Here is a 21,940-nt window from a genome sequence, read left to right as displayed (position 1 = left end):
GTAATCAAGAACATAAAACAACAGGAATTGCCTAACCTGAACACTGGAAAGAAAAGAGACTGAAAGGACAATGAGCAGAGCGTCAGGACCCTGTGTGACTATAAAAAGATTGAACATTTGGGTCATTGACATCAAATACTTACAGGAATAATGCCTGAAAATTTCCTAAACTTGGCAAAAGACACAAACCTACAGATTCAAGAAGCTGAGTGAATATTTGAAAATATGATAAATCCATAGAAATCCATGCCACGACACCTCAGAGTCAAACTTCTGCAAAGTAAAAATAAGAAAACATCTTGGAAGCAGAGAAAAACACTACCTCGCCTGGAGGGGGAAGATACTTCACAAGGCAGATTTCTCATCAGAAACCATGGAGACCAGAGGAAAGGTACATCTTTTTTCAATTGCTAAAAGACCTGGAAATTCAGAAATCTATATCCAGCAAAAATTCTTCAAGAATGAAAAAGAAATCAAGACATTCTTAGATGAAGGAAACTAAGAAATTGTCTTAAACAGATCTATCCTAAAATAATGGCTAAAGACAGTTTTTGAAACAGACAAGAAATGATTTTTTTAAAGGAATCTTAGAACACCAGGAAGGAGAGAGAACAATGGAAAGACTACAAATACAGGTAAACACAATAGACTTTCCTTCTCCTCCTGAATTTTACAAATTGCATTGAAAGCAAAATTATAACATTGTTAGTACTCAGAGTATAAAAAGGAAATTTTTAAAGACTATTATAAATGAAAGAGTAAAAGGATGTGACGAAAGGTAAGATTTTGATGCACAAACTGCTAAAATGTTGCTATCAGATATATTGTAATATATATTTATAATATATTATTATATATATGTAAAATTTACACCAGAACTACCACCAGAAAAACTAGACAAAGAGGTACACTCAGAAACACTACAGACAGATCAAAATGGAGTTCTGAAAAATATTCAACTAAGCCACTGGAAGATAGGGAGAAAAAATGAAACAGAAGAAAACAGAATACAGTTATGACCAGCCATCATGTTAGGTGAAAGGCAGAACTTTAAAAAATTAAAAATGTATCCAGTAACAGTGATTTGCAGGTGGTTTAAGGGAGATTCCCAAGGAAATTTTTTGTATTGGAGTCTGGATTTCCTATCTTATCCAAAATCTGAATAAAGAAAAATTATAGAAAAATGAGATTATGCTTCATTTATAAAATATAAAAATTAAAATGTCAAAAACTCAAATATCAATTTTATTTTATTTTTTTAAAGATTTTATTTATTTATTTGACAGAGGGAGAGAGGAAGAGATAGAGAGCATGAGCGGGGTGAGGGGCAGAGAAAGAGAGAGAAGCAGACTCCCCACTGAGCAGGGAGCCCGATGTGGGGCTCAATCCCAGGACTCTGGGATCATGACCTGAGCTGAAGGCAGACGCTTAACTGACTGAGCCACCCAGGCATCCCTCAAATCCCAATTTCAATGTAAGTTTTTATCAAAGACCTGCACATCGAAAAATCCACTTGTCAGTGGGCTCAGATTCATGATTTCCCATATTAGTGTTCCCGCTGATCCACTCAGAATTTATTTTGTTAAATACCTACTTCACTTAAAACATGAAAAGCAAAAAACTATTAGAGCTGTTTCTGCTCATACCTGGCAAGCAAGCCAAGTTTTAGACTCTGTTAGATTGCACGGTGCACCCTGCAGCTCTTCCCCCATGGGGCCCTCCCTCTCTTCCTTTCAGGGTGTTGCTCTCAACTAATTTGATCAGCTAATCCCTGAGATAAAATATTATTCCACTTTGGGTTTAGGAGTGAATCCTCTGGGCACATTTCCATTTTAATAAGAAGCCCTTAAAGCCATTAGAATATGTAGGAGTCTATCTGTATTATGCCCAGTAGGACAGGATGCAGGGAAGATAATCTCAGTGTCAGGGCTCCTAGATCTCTCACAAATCCTGCTGTACGGATTGCCTTCTGTGCTCTCCAGTGTAAAGCCCATCCCGGCTAACAGAATTTTAGAGAAATGAGAAGTGGCGTCATGTAGAGAGAGATGTTCATCTCAGGGTTGGGAAATGAGATCAGTGTGATTCCTGCTCAATCACACGTCTCTCAGCCTCGGCTGGCTTATTTATGAATGGAGGTTTTTAGTGCCCTCCCAGTGCTATGACATCAGGGCTAGGAAGGAGCAAAATATATTTTCACAGAGGATAAAAACAAACAATAATCTCATTCCTTCAAGAAAACAGTCTAAGACTTGATGTCGTTAGTGCTCTATATAGTTTATCTTTTAAATATTTGTTTTTCTTAGAGCACTTATTTTCCTAAGGGGCAGAGTGCTGTTAGGACTATCACCTCCAGTTACCTCTCTCTGAAATAAGGGGCCAAAAATTAATTCAAATGACAACTGCATTGTAAGAAAAAAAATAGCTCACACTAGTGAGTCAAGAAGACGAAAACTTAAAAGTAGTATAAAATGTCCCTTTTAAAGCATCCTGTATCACTTTTATATTTATCTGTAGGGTAAGGGCCAGGATACAAACTAAAATTCAAGTGAGAGACAGACTGAATAATTACTTAATTGAATTAAATGATAAAATAAGATGTCAAGGGAAAGAACAACAACTGGATTCACACAAAAACACACATGACAAGAACAGAGGCAAAAACATATTATGGTCCAAGTGCAGGAACCCCCTAAAAATGGATATTTCCAAGATGCTCACACCATCATCTCTTTATGCTAAAAATGCTCCCTCTTCATCTCCCAGAAAACAGACCCATCCTTCACATTTCACTAATCCTAAGAATCACCTGGAACACTGTGCAAACTTGTCAAAAGCACATTCCTGTGCTACCCTGGATCCTCCAATTCCAGAATTCCAGAAAGGAGGCACAGGAATCCCCAGGCAGGTGTCATAAATGTCTCCCACTGGGAGGCACCGGGAAACAGCAGGTGTGCTAAACGAGCACCTGCCAGCGTGCGGCTCAGTAGAAGACAGTGAAATAGTGTCTGGAGAACAACAGAAACATCTAAGCCTAGCAGTAATTATCGCTCACAGTTATGGATCTACTATGTGCCAAGCTCTGCGCCAAGCACACTTATGTTATCTCTTAGAACCTTCACAACGGATCTCTGAGATCAGGATTATTTTATTCATATAATTTTAAAGCAAGGAGATGGGAGGGAGATCATTAGGAGAAGGAAGGGTAAAATGAAGGGGGGGAAAATGGAGGGGGAGACGAACCATGAGAGACTATGGACTCTGAGAAACAAACTGAGTGTTTCAGAGGGGAAGGGAGAGGGGGATGGGTTAACCCTGTGATGGGTATTAAGGAGGGCACGTATTGCATGGAGCACTGGGTGTTATACACAAACAATGAATCATGGAACACTACCTCAAAAACTAAGGATGTACTGTATGGTGACTAGCCTATCATAATAAAATAGATAAATAAATAAATAAATAAATAAATAAATAAATAAATAAATAAAGCAAGCAAGGAGATGGGCCCTGCCAAGTCACACAGCTGATAAGACGGCCAGAACACCGGCAGGGTGATGGCGCAAGGTGCTTCCAGGCAATGTCACCCAGGCACCCTGTGACCACGTTCTGGTTTAATACAGCTGTGGAGTTAAGAAACATGATGGAACTTGACCTCAAGTGGTTGGGCTGATTATCCCTGACAGAGCTCTGGCTGCAGGCGTAGGGGTGGTATGTCGTAGGATTCTTCTGAGCTTGGGATCAGGGTTGGAGACAAAAATTAGGGTGATGGTAGTTTCAAACACGCACTAGATGCCAATACCCTGGAAATTCACTTAAAGACAGACAGCGCCAAATGAGATATTCTCTGCCCTGAGATGTGATACAAAAGCCCCTACACACCCAGCAACACATCTGGGTAAATGAGACCTTGCACGGCAGGCGCTAAGGATGGCTTTTTAGCGTGGATGACAGCAGAGCCTAGCGGGGAAAGTATGTGTTACTTATGACCCATGGTACATTTTTTTTCCTGCTATGAAGGACATGACTGAGACAAGTGGCAAAATCTGAATACGGTCTGTTGATGAAATGATAGTACTGTGTCGATGTGAACGTTTTGATTTTGATAACTGTTTAAGTAAGAGAATATTCTTGCTCTTGGGAACTACACACTAGTATTTAGGGGTAAACGAGCATGTAACTTACTCTCAAATGGCTCAGAAAAATGTGTGTGTGTGTGTGCACAGAAAGAGAGAAAATGATTAAGCAACTACAGTCAAGTATTAATAATCAGGGAATCTGAATAGAGTGGGAGTTTCTTTCATGTTTCTGCAACTTTTCTGTAAATTTAAAATTATTTCAAAATTAAAAGTTACAAAAATTTTATTGGAAAATTCAAATCAACTATTTTCTAAGAAAAATTTCATTTTAATTACACATATACATGATGGAAGGAAGTCTAGAAGGAAGGGAGGGAGAAGTCAGAGAAAGGATGGAAGAGAAAGAAACATGGGCTTTGGAAATCCTAAGAAAAGCTATGAATTCGACCAGCTTTGTCACTTAGCAGCTGTTGTATGACTGTGCTCGTGCTCTGTAAGCACTCTGAGCCTCAGTTTCCCAACCTGCACGGTGGTTATGAGCAGGAAAAGAGACAACATCATATAAAAACTGAGGCCATGATGGGGCAGGTGGTCTGCACACAGTATAGGGGGCTGGGCCTCCCACTTTGCCTCCCTGCTGTGCTCTACACACACACACACACACACACACACACACACACACACACACACACCTGCAGACAGAGGGAAATGCACGTGTGAATGAAGTGCCTGTTCGGGAGGAGCAACGTCCCCCTCGGCGGATTTCTAGATGATTTCTGAAAGGTAAAGGCAGCATTAAACTAGACATGTTCAGAAGCCTTCTGGGCTGCTTCCCCTCTCCTCACTTTTTTCAGAAAGCTTTACCTTCTAAAATGTGATCAACCACTTTAAATGCTTCATCCACATTTCCATATTCCAGTTTCCTCTCTGGTTCGAAGAAGGAGTTGTGCTGTATGGCTTCCTAGAGAGAACAGAAAATTGAGGCTCTGTGGGCCAGAGATCCAGCCCTCTGGCAGCAGTCCCCTCCGTGGGGTATGGGCTGAGTCGGGGCAGAACTTCTCCTGCTCTGGAATCCCACCCTCTTTCATTCAGCACAATCCCAGCAACGAGCTAAGAACCAGCCTTCAGAGAGACTCTTTACAGAGCCAGTACAAATGTGCCCATCGAGTCAAAAGAGAGTACGCTCAGGAAAAAACCCAGCATGTAAGGTCCCGGAATGGAACTAATATTTTTCCAGGAAGACTGTACTATTCATTCCACAACCCACTGTATGAAGCCAAGGTCACACAGCACATGGGTTCAGAGCTTGGGACTCTGGACCCAGTCAGAATTATGTCCATTGTCTCCATTTACTACCTGTTTGACTGGGGGCCTGTTATCTCTTCACTCTGAGCCTCATCTGTAGAATGGAGATACAGTTGTGCACATAGCTCCAGTAGAGTTGTGTGGATAAAATGAAATAAGACATGTAAAGAGCTCACATGGCATGTAATAAATGCTCAATAAATGCTAGCTGAAGACATTCCAGTGATAAGGATCATGGTGGGCCTGCCTGCCAGCCCCACGCTCCTCTTTTGGGAGGACGAGCACAGCATTTGCACAGGGCAGTAGAGCACCTGGGACTCCAGCCCCGGAAGTGAGATTCCATTACAAGCCCAGTCTGGGTACCACAAACCCACTTACACGCTGGGTCCTATTGGCTTCCCCTGGGTAGGAAAGGAGACAGTGCTGGGCACACACCCTAGGGGATGCAGCTACAATCATCTAGGCTGTTTTTTTTTAGCTTTTCTAGGAATTTATCTTGCTGTAATCCCTGCGTCCACTGGCAAATGTGACATGCCAGCTCCTGCCAACATTACCCACCATGGATTCGTGGTGGTACCATGAAATTCCAGCCTGCTGGCAGCTAGGAATTCTCCTAACTCTGGTTCCCTCTGGCCACTAGGAGATATTTAGAACTATCAGCATACTTGGCAGCGCTGTTGTATTGGGATCCTACCATTTCCTCCATTCAAAAAGTGGGTTCATTTGTTTTTACCACCATGGGACCCAGGTTCCTTGATAGAGCGTTTGTTGATTGCTTCTATTTCTGACTAGCTGTGTGATGGTGTGAACTGTCTTCTTGCCTCCTCATCAGAATAAGAATAATATCGGTTTTTCCTCACGGGACTGTCGTGAGCATTTAGTGAGTTAATGTATAAAACCTGTTTTGACCTGTGGTGAACTCTGTGGAAGTCTTAGCTACGGTCATGTTGTTGATCATGATGGCTGCTAGAAGATTCTGGCTGGGGGCATGTTTTTCTCACTGTGGCCATCAGCCTGATCCCTTCAGCCAAGAGTTTTGATAGAGTTTCCCCATTCAAACTATTAAACATTCTAGAAAGCATTAGCTTGGTTAAACCTCAGTGCTAGTGACAGAGATACATTTATTTTTTAGATTGATAACACAGTTCCTTTTAGAATGAATTTATATGCCTTTCTTATTAATCTAAGATTCAGATACTCAGGTTGAAAACAGAAGTTAAGTTTTATAAATCCTATTTTTTAAAGTTTAATCTTTTTCCACTTCACTTGCTGCTTCCTTTTTGGGTAACTTGGAGACAATTTCCCAAATATTTCTTGGTCGAAAAAGTGACGAAAAAGAATTTGTAATGTGTACAGAGCTGGGCATATTTCCCTGCTAAAAATTTTGATTAAATCCAGTCTGATCCAGCCAATTGACCTTGGAGAACTTGAACTCTGATAAAAATGTGAGGCAGCTCTTCTCCACATGTCAAAGTTCGGTGTTTGATGCTGGTATTCGCTGGCAAATAACTGGGGACCTGGCAGGGGAAGGGAGGAAGGGCCAGGGGACGGTGGCATCTGTGTGCTTGTCTGGAAATTTATTTGGCTGGAAGGTGGGGGCAGGGAAGGGAAGACATTTAGTCACCAGTACTGGGCAAAGGACTGTAAACAAAATTTGGATGACGTATCATGTAAATAATTTCTTATGAAGAATAAATTCAGGAATAATTTCTTGTTTAGAAGTACCTCTGAAAAAAGACAATTATCATATGGTTTCACTCATTTATGGAACATAAGGAATAGCAGGGAGATTGGTAGGAGAAGGAAGGGAAGAATGAAGGGGGGGTAAACAGAAGGGGGAATGAACCACGAGAGACTATGGACTCTGGAAACAAACTGAGGGCTTCAGAGGGGAGGGGGGTGGGGGAATGGGATAGGCTGGTGATGGGTAGTAAGGAGGGCACATATTGCATGGAGCACTGGGTGTTATACGCAAACAATGAATCATGGAACATTACATCAAAAACTAAGGATATACTGTATGGTGACTAACATAACATAATAAAAAATTATTATAAAAAAAAGAATAAGTCATACCATATCACTCTCCTGCTTAAAAAAAAAAAGAAGTACCTCTGAAACAAAATGCTGGGAAATGAGTGTATGAAGTGGGCACATCTGACTAAGAAGGGAAGAGAATGTTTGAATCTGAAACTGGCCAGGAAAATTTGGGAAGTTTTATCATTCCTTGACTCCAGCTTAACTTCTGTGTGTTTGTCTTCTTGACATGATTTTATTTTGACTTTAAAACACTGAGGACACCGTCCAGAAACAAATGCTACGTTTCTAGGAGTAAATCAGCATGATAGGAAACACACCAAGGCCAAGTTCTTCTGGAGACACTCATCTGAGCCAAGTCAGTTTCTCATTCTCTGCCACAGGGCATGCTGGTCACCTGGAGAGCACCTGATTCGTTCGTTGTGAGGATAATATATTCCCAGAGTCCGTGGAGTCTGTCTGTGCTGAATCTAATCTATTCATGCTGCCTTCCCAACTTGCATGGTTTCGTTATTTAGTAAATTATAAGAACCAATGAAATGGATGCCAAAGAACACCCTATCATTTCATGGAGATGAGTCCTACAATCTTTGTAAATTTCTAACTCCTTTCAAAAAAACAGGATAGGAAATGCAACATTCCAATTTGTTTAAGTGGCCAAAACACCTATAGGCATCGTGGGATTCTATTCCTCATACTCATTTAAGATCTGTGCTAAAGAATCTAAAGCTAGTGTCTCCAATATTTGCTTCACAGAGCATCTTGCTGGTTGCTGCACATCCCTGAGATGGTCAGGGTGCAGGTGAACTCAGGGGCCCGGACACCATTGGCTGCCCATACAGCACTCCTCTCACCTGTCCCCTTCAGTGATCAGATTTCTGCTCACGTCTCCATCCCCTCTCATCCCCCTGTAGCCCACACACTTCAAAGAAATCTAACCCCCAGCAGTAACCAACGGGTCTGCCATTCCTCCAGCTAATCATTCATTCAGAGATGAACCTGTGACCTAAGCGGCCTGATAAGGCTGAATCTCAGGACTCGAGCTTGGAATGCTGGGACAATGCTGCTCTCTCTCACTCCCTGGACATGGACGGGAAGCACCTGGCTGCCATCCTGTGACTACAGGGGATAAGGCCTGGACTGCGGGCAGCAGACAGGAAAGGCACAACACCAGGTTCTTTGCTGACACTGCTACGGTCCGGGGCCAACAAAGCCCCTACATAGTGAAGTCAGAGATTCTTTCCTGTTACTGTAGCCAAAAGCATTTTAACGGATCCACCAGTGAAATGTGTTCTTCTGATACCATTGAATTCATTACCTCAATTGTCAGGATCAGTGGCTGCAAATCTTGGTAGACAACCTTCACTCGCTTGGCCGCTTGCTTTGCCTGAACCTCGGACTCTGCGATCACAGCACAGACAAGCTGGCCCACACAGGACACCTACAACACAGACAGACTTCTGTTCTCAGGGAACGCAGGCACTAGGCCCCTCCTTTCATTTCTTTTCCTCCTCCTCCTCGCCCCCCGCCCAAGCACAGAGCTGGACACACAGTACATAACCCCTTCACATGTGCAGTGCGGCTATTAACAAAGGCTCTGGTGAGAAAGCGCATTTGTCAGAGCTGGTCTGATGACCCCAGTGGTAGAGGAGGCCACTGACAAGACCTGATCACCGGTTGACCCTTGAGCTTGACCCAGGCAGATGGAGGCTCCTCACTCCTTCCCCGTCCTTAGAATTTATGGTTTCCACTGGGAACCGTGTCAAGGATGGAGCCTTGAGAGAGCAAGGTGTGGTACAGACCATCTGAATGGCACACGTGACTGAACCCAGTTAAGGCCCCTATACATACAAACTTTTAAGATCCTGGCAGACAGGTGCAGAGATCTAGTCTTGTGATGACCCAAGATAAGCCTCAGAATTTCCCTTTCTTATTAAAACCACTACCTACCAAGCTGGAGGGGTCTGCCTCTTTCAGCGGTTCCCTTTTGCCCTGTGTGTATGGGGACCAGCTGGGAACCAACGCCCAGGTGCTAGGGGAGTTCAGGTCTTTGTGCTGCGCCACTGGCAGAAGTGGCTGAAGAGGAGCAGGAGTGACTGTCACACAGCAGACTCAGGCTCCAGGCCAACCCACTGGGGCTGTGGAGAGGCCGAGGGCCAGCTGGCCTAGGAGAGCCAGTCACATGGCTCGACCTGCGGCTGCTGCCATGATCAGGGCCATCCTGAGAGGAAGCTTCTGGAAAGGGAGGACCAGAAAATCATAGCCCATCTCATCAGAGACGACAGAGGGAGAAAATGAAAACACAACACTGCTAGTGAGCAAATCTCTTTCCCAAACCTTGGTGAGCACAGGCTTTTCATCAAGAGACTGAGCCTGTACTAGCCAAGACATAAGCAAGCACAGGGCATCCCCTTCATCACTTCACCTGCAGATGGGGCCGGTGGCCTAAGGAGTTCACACACAGATCAGGGCAGAAAGTTGATGGGAACAAAAAAATACGGCTCCAGAAAGGTAAAATAGGACTAGAAGAATTCACCATGACTGCTCCACTCTCTCTCACCTTATACCATGATCACAATTCAAATTCAATCACTCATTTTAAAACTGACTTTTAACTATTAAATCTTTTCTACAAGCACATAATAGTTTTGTCATCAGAAAAAATGGTAGTAAAAAAGTTAAGTCTAGCATACGTGCATGTGCACACACCCACACACAAAAGTGTGTTTGCTAGGTGTGGGTGGGTGGGGACAGTGGGGAGATAAATGAAGAAGAATGGTGAAATGCCGACAATTGAAGCTGGGTGATGGGTCTATGGGGATTCATTGTACTATTTTCCATTTTTACATATGTTTGAAAGTTCTACAATGAAAAGATTTTTTAAAGGCATAACTTAAAAAAGGAATTAAACTAACAAAGGCACTGCCGATGCTCCACGCTCCACTCTGCACGGATGCCTGGGTTTACCACCGTGACCTGGCACACAGACGTGCCCAAGGTGCTCGTCAGCATATGCGCACGCCCCAGAGGAAGTGCTGCGGTGCAGCTCAGAAGGGTTTTGCTTGTTTAATTAACATTCTGCAAAGGCCATAATTCTCACTGTCTTCTGCCAGTCCCACACAGCCCTGCCTTGGGAGAGTTTCAACCTCCTCTTTACACGGAGTCATCAAACTTTCATTTTTATCAACTGAATCAGCCAGCAAGAGCCAGAAGTAGGGACTCTGTAAAAGGAGCAAGCTCTTTTGGGTCAACACTGAGCTCAGAAGTCTGAGTTAGGCAGAAAACCTGCTGAACACTGCCCTTGTTGCATTTTCTGAAAACTTAAGATAAAATAGCCAAATCATTTTGAATCATCTGAAACTTTTAAATGGCAACAGTGCTATCATTGTTCCTGTACCCTGCTACAGGGGAAGCAGTGTGTGCAATATGCAAATGAACCAGACATAGGGTTTCACTCAAGGATGTTTACAAGGTAGGGGAAATACGTAAGACAAAGAAATAAATAAATAAGCTTAATGGAAAGTAGGAAGTGCATTAAGATTCACTTCACCTTCTCCTCTGGACTTTAAGCTCTGTGAGGGCAAGGACCACTTGGGTCTTACTCAGCTATGGTGGCCAGCCACTTTAGATGCTCACTTAAAAACGCCTGTTGAATACATGGCAGTATAAATGAATGAGTCAGACTGAGTTCAGAGAGGGAGACAGAATTCTTGTATTAAAGGATAAGAAAAGGGGCACCTGGGTGGCTCAGTCAGTTAAGCGTCCAACTCTTGATTTCGGCACCAGTCATGAAATTGAGCCCCACATCCAGCTCCATACTGGGTGTGGAGTCTGCTTAAGATTCCTCTCTTTTCTCTCTCCCTCTGCCACCACCCCCCCAGTAGTAAGATTACTACTAGAAAATAGGAAAACACCAAGTATCTTTTATAGAACTGGTCAACTTTTTTTCTTATGTGGAAAATGAATATATCTGAATTCATTCACCATTAGAATACGGTGTTTCAAAGAATTACTGGAATCCTTTACAACGTGCCAAGTTTGATGCCATCTTTAAAGAATATAGGCAATGCCATTAACTGAGGAAATTATTTTTGAAACAGAAAGCAAAAATGCTGTACCTCCTCTGTCCTCAGAAGTTTCTCCGGTTCGCTTAAAATGCAGAAGGAATTGACACCACGAAGATGTTCCTCAGTCACAATGTCCACCACGCCAGGCAGGCTGAGAGCTTCTGACAAATCAATAGACCTAGACGAGAACAGAGCAGGTCCTCAGAGACCCCCCAGCCTGAAGACCACGGAGAATATGTTTAATTGGAGAATAAGATACTCGAGTGGTAAGATACATCCAGCTCTAATAGTTCTCTGCCAGACAAATTCCCGGGACAATGAAGCCATTACCTGAACTTGAATGAAGCTGACCTTGAGCAATGCAGGGGTTAGGGGGACTGTTCCCCTACAGAGTGGAAAATCTGCATATGACATTTACTCCTCTGAAACTTAACTACAATAGCCTACTGTTGACCAGAGCCTTAATAACATCAAAAGTGAATGAACACATATTTCATATGTTACATGTATTATATACTGTATTTTTACAATAAAGCAAGCTGGAGAAAAGAAAATGTTTTCATAGTACTAGCATTTAAAAAAACCCATATATAAGTGGACCTGCACAGTTCAAACCCGTGTTGTTCAAGGGTCAACCGTATATGGAGGGACAAATTGTAGTAAATCCTACATTTTGATCTACTTTCCCCTCCCAGTCTGCATTGGATATTGCCGACAAATAGCCTATCCTCTTTGTATCATTACTTATCACTTATGTGACTTAGATGAAAAGGCAATCATTAATGTCTACTTACGAACTTTATCACTTACACAATCTTAGCATGAGCTCTTGAACTTGTCACAAAGGACAAGAAAAGTTCCCGGTCCACTGTAGGCATGTCGTCACAGTAGATGGCTTCACCCGTGGCATGCTTAATACCAGACAGATGCATGATGGGTTGGCCAATTGGGTCTTGAGGAAGGTTCTTTGAGTCTACATTCTGTTTAATCAATAACCAACATGTCATTTTTATAATCATTTTTATAATATTATGCACATCTCCCATAAGAGGGTAGCTATATAATTTATATCCAAACCAGAACACTCTGAAATGGAAAATAGTCACTATTAATAATAATACCAGGATAACAAGCCTATTTCAGTAATTTAGTAGGCAAACTGGGAGGTATAGTCAGGATATTGTTCTTATTTTTTTTCCTATTTTTTCTAAACATAGAACACATATATCTCTAATGCAAATTTCATTTATGTAAGTAAATGAATATAAATATTTCTTCCTAAAAATGTAAAATCATATCCTCTTGTTAATGCTCCCATAGTTCTTCCAATTTTATTATCAAAATAGTTTTACCATTGTATCTAAGCAACACCATATATAACATTTTTCAGAAGAGCATGATGGTATCATGACTATGTTTTAAAAAATATTGAGGGCATGCTATCAACAAGAAGAGCCCTTTTTTTTTCGATTCCAAGGGAGGAAGTTAAGAAATAATTGGTAAAACTCATAACTTAGACAATCCTGATAAAGAATGAAGGCAAAGGGACCTGCATTCTGAGGAATGATTTACTAGTGTTACTCTTTCTTAGAGATCCGTGGAATAGAATGTCTTGCTACTGGTTCTCTAAATACCTTAAATATGTTTCATTAACCAAAGTGGACATTAAAAAACATGATGTCTTCCCCAGGATTTCAAATATGAGAGAGTTGTTAGCTTTCCTGGTTGGTTGGTTATCAGGAGAAGAAATGGGCATATGAAGAAAGAAGGGTTAAGGGACAGGACAGAGACCAAGCTCAGAGCCCAGCATGAAGGCTATGGCTGCTAAGGGGCCTGGGGATGACAGAGTGGGTGGTGGAAATTCCAGGACGAAGATAATTGAGATATGCAGTCTGCGATGCCTTTTGCTGTTCATGGGACTCAAGAAGAGTGGTCCTGGTTCACAGTCAACCTACCTGAGGGACTCAAAAAATAAACCCTTGGCTTGAGATAGATCAGACGCTGTCCTGGCAGGGGCAGGCCTGGAACATCAAGAGGGCAGAGGAAAGTGGTACGTGTAATTTGAAAACATGTCCAGCATTTTTATTGGTTACTTGGAAAAAATAAAAACCTACTGACTTCATAATATAAATGACAGTAAAATATCAGCCAAATATTGACTGACAGTTATATGCAGACAGTAGAGTGTTTTCTAAAATTAACTTGGCATACGACACGTGTGGGATGCTATGAACTTGCTTCTATCTCACACAAAGTTTACTGTTTTACAGTAAGATACACACTTACTGATAGGCATTTTTTTGTTTTAGTGTCCATATTTGTTTCATTTAAATGTAAACCTCAATTTTGTAGTTACTAGAACATAAAGCACAACTAGGAAGCAGAAGATTATGAAGAAAAATGATTTAGGACTTGACCCAGACACTGTTAAATATAGGCAGACATTTGGGCCATGAATGTAGGGAAAGAGGGAAACCAAAGGAAGTTTTACATATGGGGGTTCAGGCATGGAAGGGGATCTGAAACAGCTCGGCCACACACCAACCCCAGTGACATAGCTCATCGCTCTGCTCTCAGCACGGAGTGCTCGGCGGGCCTTTGGTCTCTCTCCTTTGAGAAGCTGAGGTGGTGATCAAGAGGAAAAAATGTAATGAGGGCTCCATCAAGTATGGTTTTTTGTGTTCCAGATGGTAAGGATCAACTCCCTCTGTAAAATACCCCTCACGTGCTGTGCTAGGACTCTGTGGTGGGCTCGCAACTTGAACATCTGAGTGAAAAACCAAACACATCTTTTTTTTTTAATCCTAAAACACTTTTCCCACCTTGAAGAGCAAAATTCCAGGTAATTCATAAGCTTAAATATTAAGGAAACACATCCCTAAGTACCTGTGAAGGCTCTGGGAGTTTTCTATGACATAACACTTTTTATCATCAATTATAAAACACATCATAGCATTGAAAAAATTCGAAATCCTGCTGTGTGAAGACTGAGAAAAGACTGAAGAAAAATTCCCAAATACACCTTTTTCCTAGTTTATAATAAAAAAGGCAGTTGATTGTTTTAGCTGAAGATACAACACTTTTTTTGTTTGTTTGTTTGGTAGTCAGTTGGGGTGAATCTACCTGGAAAGAGGCTCTACCAGACTCCTGACTTCTGCTTGTTATGTGGCTGAAGGGACCACGGAGGAACGAGTTTGTCTCGTCAAGCTGGTGATCTCCTGAAATGGTGTCAAAATGCTTTCAAAGCGAATGAACTGATTTGGGGAAAAATGTTTGCCCTGAGTGCTGAAGATGCCCTAGCAATGAAGATTATTTGTGTGTAAGAAACCACAGGAAAACAAAAAGAAAACTCGTCTGTGTGGGAGATAAACTGCTTCCAAAACTCGGCCTTGCAATCTATAATAACAAGCTCCCTTTTATGACTATCAACGGTGTGAAGACTGTCACTTTTCTTCAGATGATTTGAATGCCCATTAATTTGTTGTTGTTGTTTCTTTCTGAGGTTTATTCCATTGTCAAGGTAACGTTAGGGTATTTATAAGCTGAAGGTTGCAGCTTCCATATTTTGCAGAACACCAGGAAAGATGGCAGCTTTTTAAAACTTTCAATATCATCACTTTCAATGGAGTTTCGTGTCCTTGAATTCTTGAACATCCTGAACCTAAAACCTCAAGAGATATATACCAACTGCAACGCTCATTATGACATCCTGTCAGCTTTTACAACTAAACCCAACAATAGATTCGATGAACTGATGCTTTCAAAAGCCTCGTCATGTTCTTGACTTAATAAAACTCTCAAGGTAGTTTCTTGATAATAATTTCAAGGGAAAAACACATCATATCTTATTCAGTTTATCAAGAGAATGACTTCAGATGGCATTTTTATGATGCTGTGGTAGAAAACTCCACTTGAAAGTGGTGAGGAATTCTGTCCTAATAGTGAGCTTTCATTCGGAGAGCTTGAATAGCTCTTGGAACTTTGATTCAACTCTAAATGTAAATCACAGAAAAGAGACCTGGAGAATAGAGACTGGGGAAGCAAACATTTTTTTTTATTTAAATTCAGTTAGCCAACATGTAGTACATCATCGGTCTCAGATGTAGAGTTCAACAATGTATCCGTTGTGTATAGAATTGTTTATTCAAAAAAAGGTAAATCGGTAGCTCTTTTGAAAAACCATTACTGCATTTTCACCAACCTCCAAGGGCTGTGTTTCCTGCTCTGCTATAAATGAAATCAAAGCAGCTGCCTGGCCTTGACACAGAACGTGACTTTGGTTGCGCTCTGACTTTCACAACGCCAAGGGCAGAAAGCGTGTGGCAAACTAGCCGGCTCATGCCTGTCAGTGGTACAAAGCCACAGAGCAAAACACACGAATTTCAAGATCAAAATAGACATTTTTTTAAAAATTGCCATTGCTAGTTTTATTTTTCGCCAAAACTTTTCCTTGAGTTTGAAATTTTAATTAACACGAAAGAAGGCTGAGTTCACCAGAAGGGGAGCTCGAGCTTATAACGCTTGAGAATCACTGTGAAGTAAGTGGAGTGTCCAGGTGAAGGAGTTATAGGCCAGGCCCTCTGAACTAAAAAAAAAAAAAAAAAAAAAAAAATGCCACTAACCTCGTACTTTAATGTACTGCAGTGATGTCCGGAATGAAGATCTTCTAAAGCACTCTCATACTTGTCTGCAAGGCCAGGAGAGCGAACAGGGTCCTGAAAAGTAGAACCTTGGTAGATATTTAAAATAGGCCAGGACGGTCTTGGAAGGGCAGCTACCATGGTTCTTAACAAGGAGCTCTACTCGGAGTCTAACATTTAGGAAGTGCTTGCTTTGTGCAGAACCCTGGAGGTAGAAGCAGCTCTCTGACCACCAGGATACATGTTCTGGAAGGCCCATTCATACTGCTCCATTTTATGAGGCGCCAAGTGAATACAGATCACTGACTTCCAACATCTTTATGTTTCTTATGGTTCTCTCATATGCTTTCCTAAATGATCTGAGGACTCATAAACCAATTAAACAGGAAGCTAGGACCTAAGTAAATAAAATAGAAAGGAAGAGAATACTCCAGCCGGGAATAAGTGAGAGCCAAAGCACAGCATTGCGAAGGAATGTGAAACTCTGTGTTGTACCACCTGGCCAACGGGAGAGGACGGAAAATGCAGAGGCTATATGCCTCCCACAACCCGCACGAGGAACACTTCCAAGGACTGAGAGAAATGGATCACTGGGTCTTTAAGCAAGACTTTAAACAGTACACCTAAAGATTAGTTTTTACAATTAAAAAATTTTTAATGTAAAATTAAAGCCAACAAAGGCTACTATTTTTAATAATAGGACAATATTGACTAGAGGAGGTTGAATGGAAGTCATAAGACTACAAGGTAGAAGTTTGTATCACTTGATTCACCCAACAAATTGTATTAGTTTGGTATTAATTGGAAGAGTCTACAGTTGGCTTTATTTTTTCCTCTTTTGATTGCCTGGTGAGAGTATGTCGCTTATACATTGGCAATCTGCCATTCTCAGAAACTGAATATAACCCTTCTCCATCTATAATGAAAAAATACCCTCAGAAGCAATATTAAGAGAAAACTTTGCGACTCTTATTGAAGTGATCATACTAATTTCTATACCATATTAAGAACATTCTTGGCTTCTGGTCTAGTTTGGTCAGCTGGTTGTAGCATGGGATTAATGAGACCAGTACGCTTCAAGTTCCCTTTGGGTCTAGAAAATTTTTCAGAGAAATCCTTTTAGTTGTGTCCTCCCTAGCCAACAATCTTTAACTGTTCAGCACAAGGGAGGCCACACAAAAGAACGCCAGGGTGATCACTACTATCACCAAGACGACTAAAGGCAGTCTTTCCATGTTCCTCTGAAGCACTCAGGACCTACTGAGCCCTTTTCCTGTGATGACCCGTTTCACCATAACCTTGTGGAGTGGCTGCCATCATCACCTTATAGGTGAAAGAAATGAAGCTGACTCTTTGGGCAACTAATCTTTGACAAAGCAGGAAAAAACATCCAGTGGAAAAAAGACAGTCTCTTCAATAAACGGTGCTGGGAAAATTGGACAGCTATATGCAAAAGAATGAAACTTGACCACTCTCTCACACCATACACAAAGATAAACTCCAAATGTACGAAAGACCTCGATGTGAGACAGGAATCCATCAAAATCCTAGAGGAGAACATAGGCTGCAACCTCTTTGACATCGGCCACAGCAACTTTTTTCATGACACATCTCCAAAGGCAAGAGAAACAAAAGATAAAATGAACTTGTGGGACTTCATCAAGATAAAAAGCTTCTGCACAGCCAAGAAAACAGTCAAAAAAACTAAGAGGCAGCTCACAGAATGGGAGAAGATATTTGCAAATGACACTACAGATAAAAGACTATCCAAGATCTACAAAGAACTTCTCAAACTCAATATACGGGAAACAAATAATCAAATAAAAAAATGGGCAGAAGATATGAACAGACACTTTTCCAATGAAGACATACAAATGGCTAACAGACACATGAAAAAATGTTCAAAATCATTAGCCATCAGGGAAATTCAAATCAAAACCACACTAAGATACCACCTTACGCCAGTTAGAATGGCAAAAATTGACAAGGCAGGAAACAACAAATGTTGGAGAGGATGTGGAGAAAGGGGATCCCTCTTACACTGTTGGTGGGAATGCAAGTTGGTATAGCCACTTTGGAAAACAGTGTGGAGGTCCCTTAAAAAGTTAAAAATTGAGCTACCCTATGATCCAGCCATTGCACTACTGGGTATTTACCCCAAAGATACAGACGTAGTGAAGAGAAGGGCCATATGCACCCCAGTGTTCATAGCAGCATTGTTCACAATAGCTAAATTGTGGAAGGAGCCGAGATGCCCTTCAACAGATGACTGGATTAAGAAGACGTGGTCCATATATACAATGGGATATTACTCAGCCATCAGAAAAAATGATTACACAACATTTGCAGCAACATGGACGGGACTGGAGGAGATTATGCTAAGTGAAATTTTCACTGAGCATAGAAAGACAATTATCATACGGTTTCACTCATTTATGGAACATAAAAAATAGGAAGATCGGTAGGAAAGGAAGGGAAGAATGAAGGGGGGATAAATAGAAGGGGGAATGAACCATGAGAGACTGTGGACTCTGGGAAACAAACTGAGGGCGCCAGAGGGGTGGGGTGGGGGACTGGGATAGGCCGGTGATGGGTATTAAGGAGGGCACATATTGCATGGTGCACTGGGTGTTATACGCAAATAATGAATCATGGAACATTACATCAAAAACTAAGGATGTACTGTATGGTGACTAATATAACATAATAAAAATTATTTTAAAAAATGAAACTGAATCCAGAGAAGAGAGTCAAATGCGTGAAGGTGACCCTCAACAAGGGTCTGAGGGGAAAATATGTCCAAATCATGAACGAGCTTTCTGCACACCACCTGGACAAACAACAGTCAGAAGCACAATAGCTGAGTAGTGTTAAACAAAAACCTGCACAGGTCTGCGCTCTACTTGCAAATCTTCCAGTGCACAAGCCATCAGCAGCCAGCCTGGACGTGGTCCAGCAAGCCCAAGTGTTTTTACTTTGGGGCGTGTCCCTCTATTCTATAGCTGTTGGGCACTGGGTTATTGAGCCCACTTTGGATATCACCAGAGCCCTCTGTTCTGGGAAAGCTAATACGTGGTCAGTTCCATTTACCATCCTCTTCAGAATCTGCAACACTTCTAGGTAGAACTTGAAGAGGAAGCTGACGATGAGAGTCCTCTTGAACTCCACCCTCCCGCCCGGAGCTGAGCCTGGAAGGGTAACTTCGTCCAGAACCAGCCTGCAAGCTACGTCCAGCATCTCCTCATTCCAGGGCCTATGGAACCAAAAAGAAGACTCCTAGCTGACAAGACTCATTACCTCGCAGGCTCAGCTCTTGTGTGAGACAACGAATGACAGTGAAATGCAGGGAATAAGAGTACAAGCTCTATAGCTGGGCAACTCAAGTTCAAATCACAGTCCTTCACTCTCAAGGTGTCTGGCCCAGGCCCACCACTTCCTCAGCAGCAAAAGGAGAATGAGAGTAGAACTCACCTCCTAGAATGGTCATGAGAAAGACATGACAACTTGTGTTAAGTCCTTAGCCCAGCAGTAACCAACCCCTATATCACTAGAACATTTACTACATGCCTGGTCCTGTGGTAAGCACCTTGTATGTATTCACTCATTTAATTCAAGAGGTAGGGATGATTATTGCCCTTTGACAGATAAGGAAAGGCACTGTAAGGTTAAGTAAGCCGACTGAGATCACACAGTTACTTGGGGTTGACTGAGTTCATACTTTTAACCATTCCTCTTTGTTTACTTTTGAAATGGTAACTGATAACCTAGTAAACACACCAGAAATATTGGCTTAGTATTATCTATAGAAACAAAAGTCACGTAAGCAAACGACTTTAGCCATTTATTATAAAACAAATTTCCATAGTCTAGTTTTTATCACGGTACATTATTCTCTCACAGTAGAAAATGCATATTTTCTTATTTTGCTTACTGTGTCTACTGTGCTATTGGGAGATGGGTTCTCTCCCTCTTTCCTTCTCCCCCTCCCTGCCCTCTCTGTCACACACACACACACACTACATGATACCCACTTCAGAATTCACCATAATCAAGACACATGGAAATAATCATGGAATCCTCCTGGAATTCCGTGCTGTTACATAGGAAGGTGGTGAGCATTTTTCCTCTTGTAACAGTGTGTCACCACACAGAGAGATGCTCTGTTACTTGGAGTCTAAGGACAGGATGCCATACCTTCCGATGAGCTTCCGGCAGGAATTCTTGGCACAGACAGTGGTTGGGCCAACGCCTCCGTATGAGATGGATAACTCTCTGATGATGTCACCCCCTTCTCCAAAAAAGACTCTCATTCCCGAATTGACTACGGCGAGTGCATTCTGTTGCCGCTGGGCTTGTCGGAAGCCTGACACAAATTCCCACTGAAGGCGGAAGTTAAGTGGCACATGTAGAAATACAGTGAGTGACAATGATGCACGGAACAGTTTATGTACGCTGCCTCGCTGGCCCTCGTCACACTCTCTATTGTGGGTGGCACCATGTCCCCTTAAATCGATGTATTAAAGTCCTAACTCCCAGTGCTTCAGAACGTGACTGTATTTGGAGGTACAGTCTTTAAAGAGGTATTTACATTAAAATGAGGTGATTAGGATGGGCTCTCAACTAACATGATGGTGTCCTCATAAGTGTTAATAAACAGAGGGAAAACCATGTGAAGACACAGGGAGAAGACGAGCCAAGGGGAGAAGCCTCTGAAGAAACCAACCTTGCTGACATCTTGATATCAGGCTTCTAGCCTTCTGAATTGTGAGAAGGTAAAGTTCTATTGTTTAAGCCACTCACTTATGGTTCCTTATGATGGCAGCCCTAGCAAACTAGTACACCCTTCAAGGCAGGCTTGATTATTCCCATTTTACAGATGAGGAATCCAAGCCTCAGAGGGATTTGGTAGTAAGTTCAGGTCACAGATCCTGAAACCAGGACTCAGTCTTGAGTTTGAATTCACTTTGAGTCCAAAGTCCCTCTTTCCCTTAAGTTCTATTGGAAATGTATTTCTTTAGCCTCTTTCTAACCCCAAGATATAGGTAGAGCATATTTTCGAGTCTTCTTTGGGGAAAAGCCTTATGGGTCAAAGAATTTATAAACATCTTTAGAGTTTGGGTTAGGTGGAGATAAGAGACAGAGAGAGACAGACAGAGAATGGTAGGGACAAGGGTCTCTTGATTCTAGGAATGATCAGGGAGTGCATAGCACAAGTAAAAAGTATTCACAAGTACTGTAATCTCCCCTGTAAATAGTCAACACCTCTTCTTAACTCACCGTATGTTGGAATTAACAAGCTGCAGACCCACAGTAAAAGCAGGAGACTGAAAGGACATTCTCACCTTCCTCGAGTGGGGTATTTTCACTGAGATCAAGATCTCTTCAGGCTTCAGATCTGCGCTGGGGCACCTTCTGAGAAACTCCTCATTTAAAGGAACCTGTCGTTTTCCTTCTGTGGAAAGAAATGACACTTTCCCTGGAACCTGTTCTGTTAAACAATAAAACTTTGGAAATAATTCTACCAAATTATCTGATGAAACTGGTTGTTTGGGAAAAGAAGTGTTCTTTCTACGCTTAGCCAATCTTTCTCCCAACAACGGCATCGAGTGGTGTTTCTTCCAGACTAGGTCCCATCTGTTTTGTTGTTGTTGTTGTCTGTTGTTTGCTTCTTTGCTTGCTTATAAATAAAAATATCTAGCAGAGTAGCCCAGAGGTCACATAGAACAGGACATGAACAGTCCTCTTCCCAGACAGCAAAATTCATCTTGAGCTTTGTAAGTAGGCAGTTGTTATTAATATCCTTCTTGATATTCTG

At 41.9% G+C, this 21,940-nt stretch overlaps 1 protein-coding gene across 1 annotated transcript in view; it reads right to left on the bottom strand.

The window, feature by feature from the left end:
• The window catches only part of LOC123798185 (aldehyde oxidase), an 81,715-nt gene that overhangs the window by 32,981 nt on the left and 26,794 nt on the right, over nucleotides 1-21,940 (bottom strand). Inside the window, exons 13-20 of the mRNA XM_045806433.2 lie at nucleotides 21,468-21,577; nucleotides 20,320-20,504; nucleotides 19,216-19,378; nucleotides 16,108-16,200; nucleotides 12,296-12,465; nucleotides 11,537-11,663; nucleotides 8,737-8,859; nucleotides 4,941-5,037 (exon numbers count right to left, since the gene is read on the bottom strand). Coding sequence (XP_045662389.1) covers nucleotides 4,941-5,037; nucleotides 8,737-8,859; nucleotides 11,537-11,663; nucleotides 12,296-12,465; nucleotides 16,108-16,200; nucleotides 19,216-19,378; nucleotides 20,320-20,504; nucleotides 21,468-21,577 — 1,068 coding nt within the window. The remainder of the gene's footprint in view (nucleotides 1-4,940; nucleotides 5,038-8,736; nucleotides 8,860-11,536; nucleotides 11,664-12,295; nucleotides 12,466-16,107; nucleotides 16,201-19,215; nucleotides 19,379-20,319; nucleotides 20,505-21,467; nucleotides 21,578-21,940) is intronic.

This window comes from Ursus americanus, chromosome 1 (genome assembly GCF_024610735.1).
Source record: "Ursus americanus isolate L20-20 chromosome 1, mUrsAme1.1.p, whole genome shotgun sequence".
Lineage (NCBI taxonomy): Eukaryota > Metazoa > Chordata > Mammalia > Carnivora > Ursidae > Ursus > Ursus americanus.
Note: the sequence above shows the minus strand (reverse complement) of the source record. Positions and strands in the feature narration are given on the sequence as shown.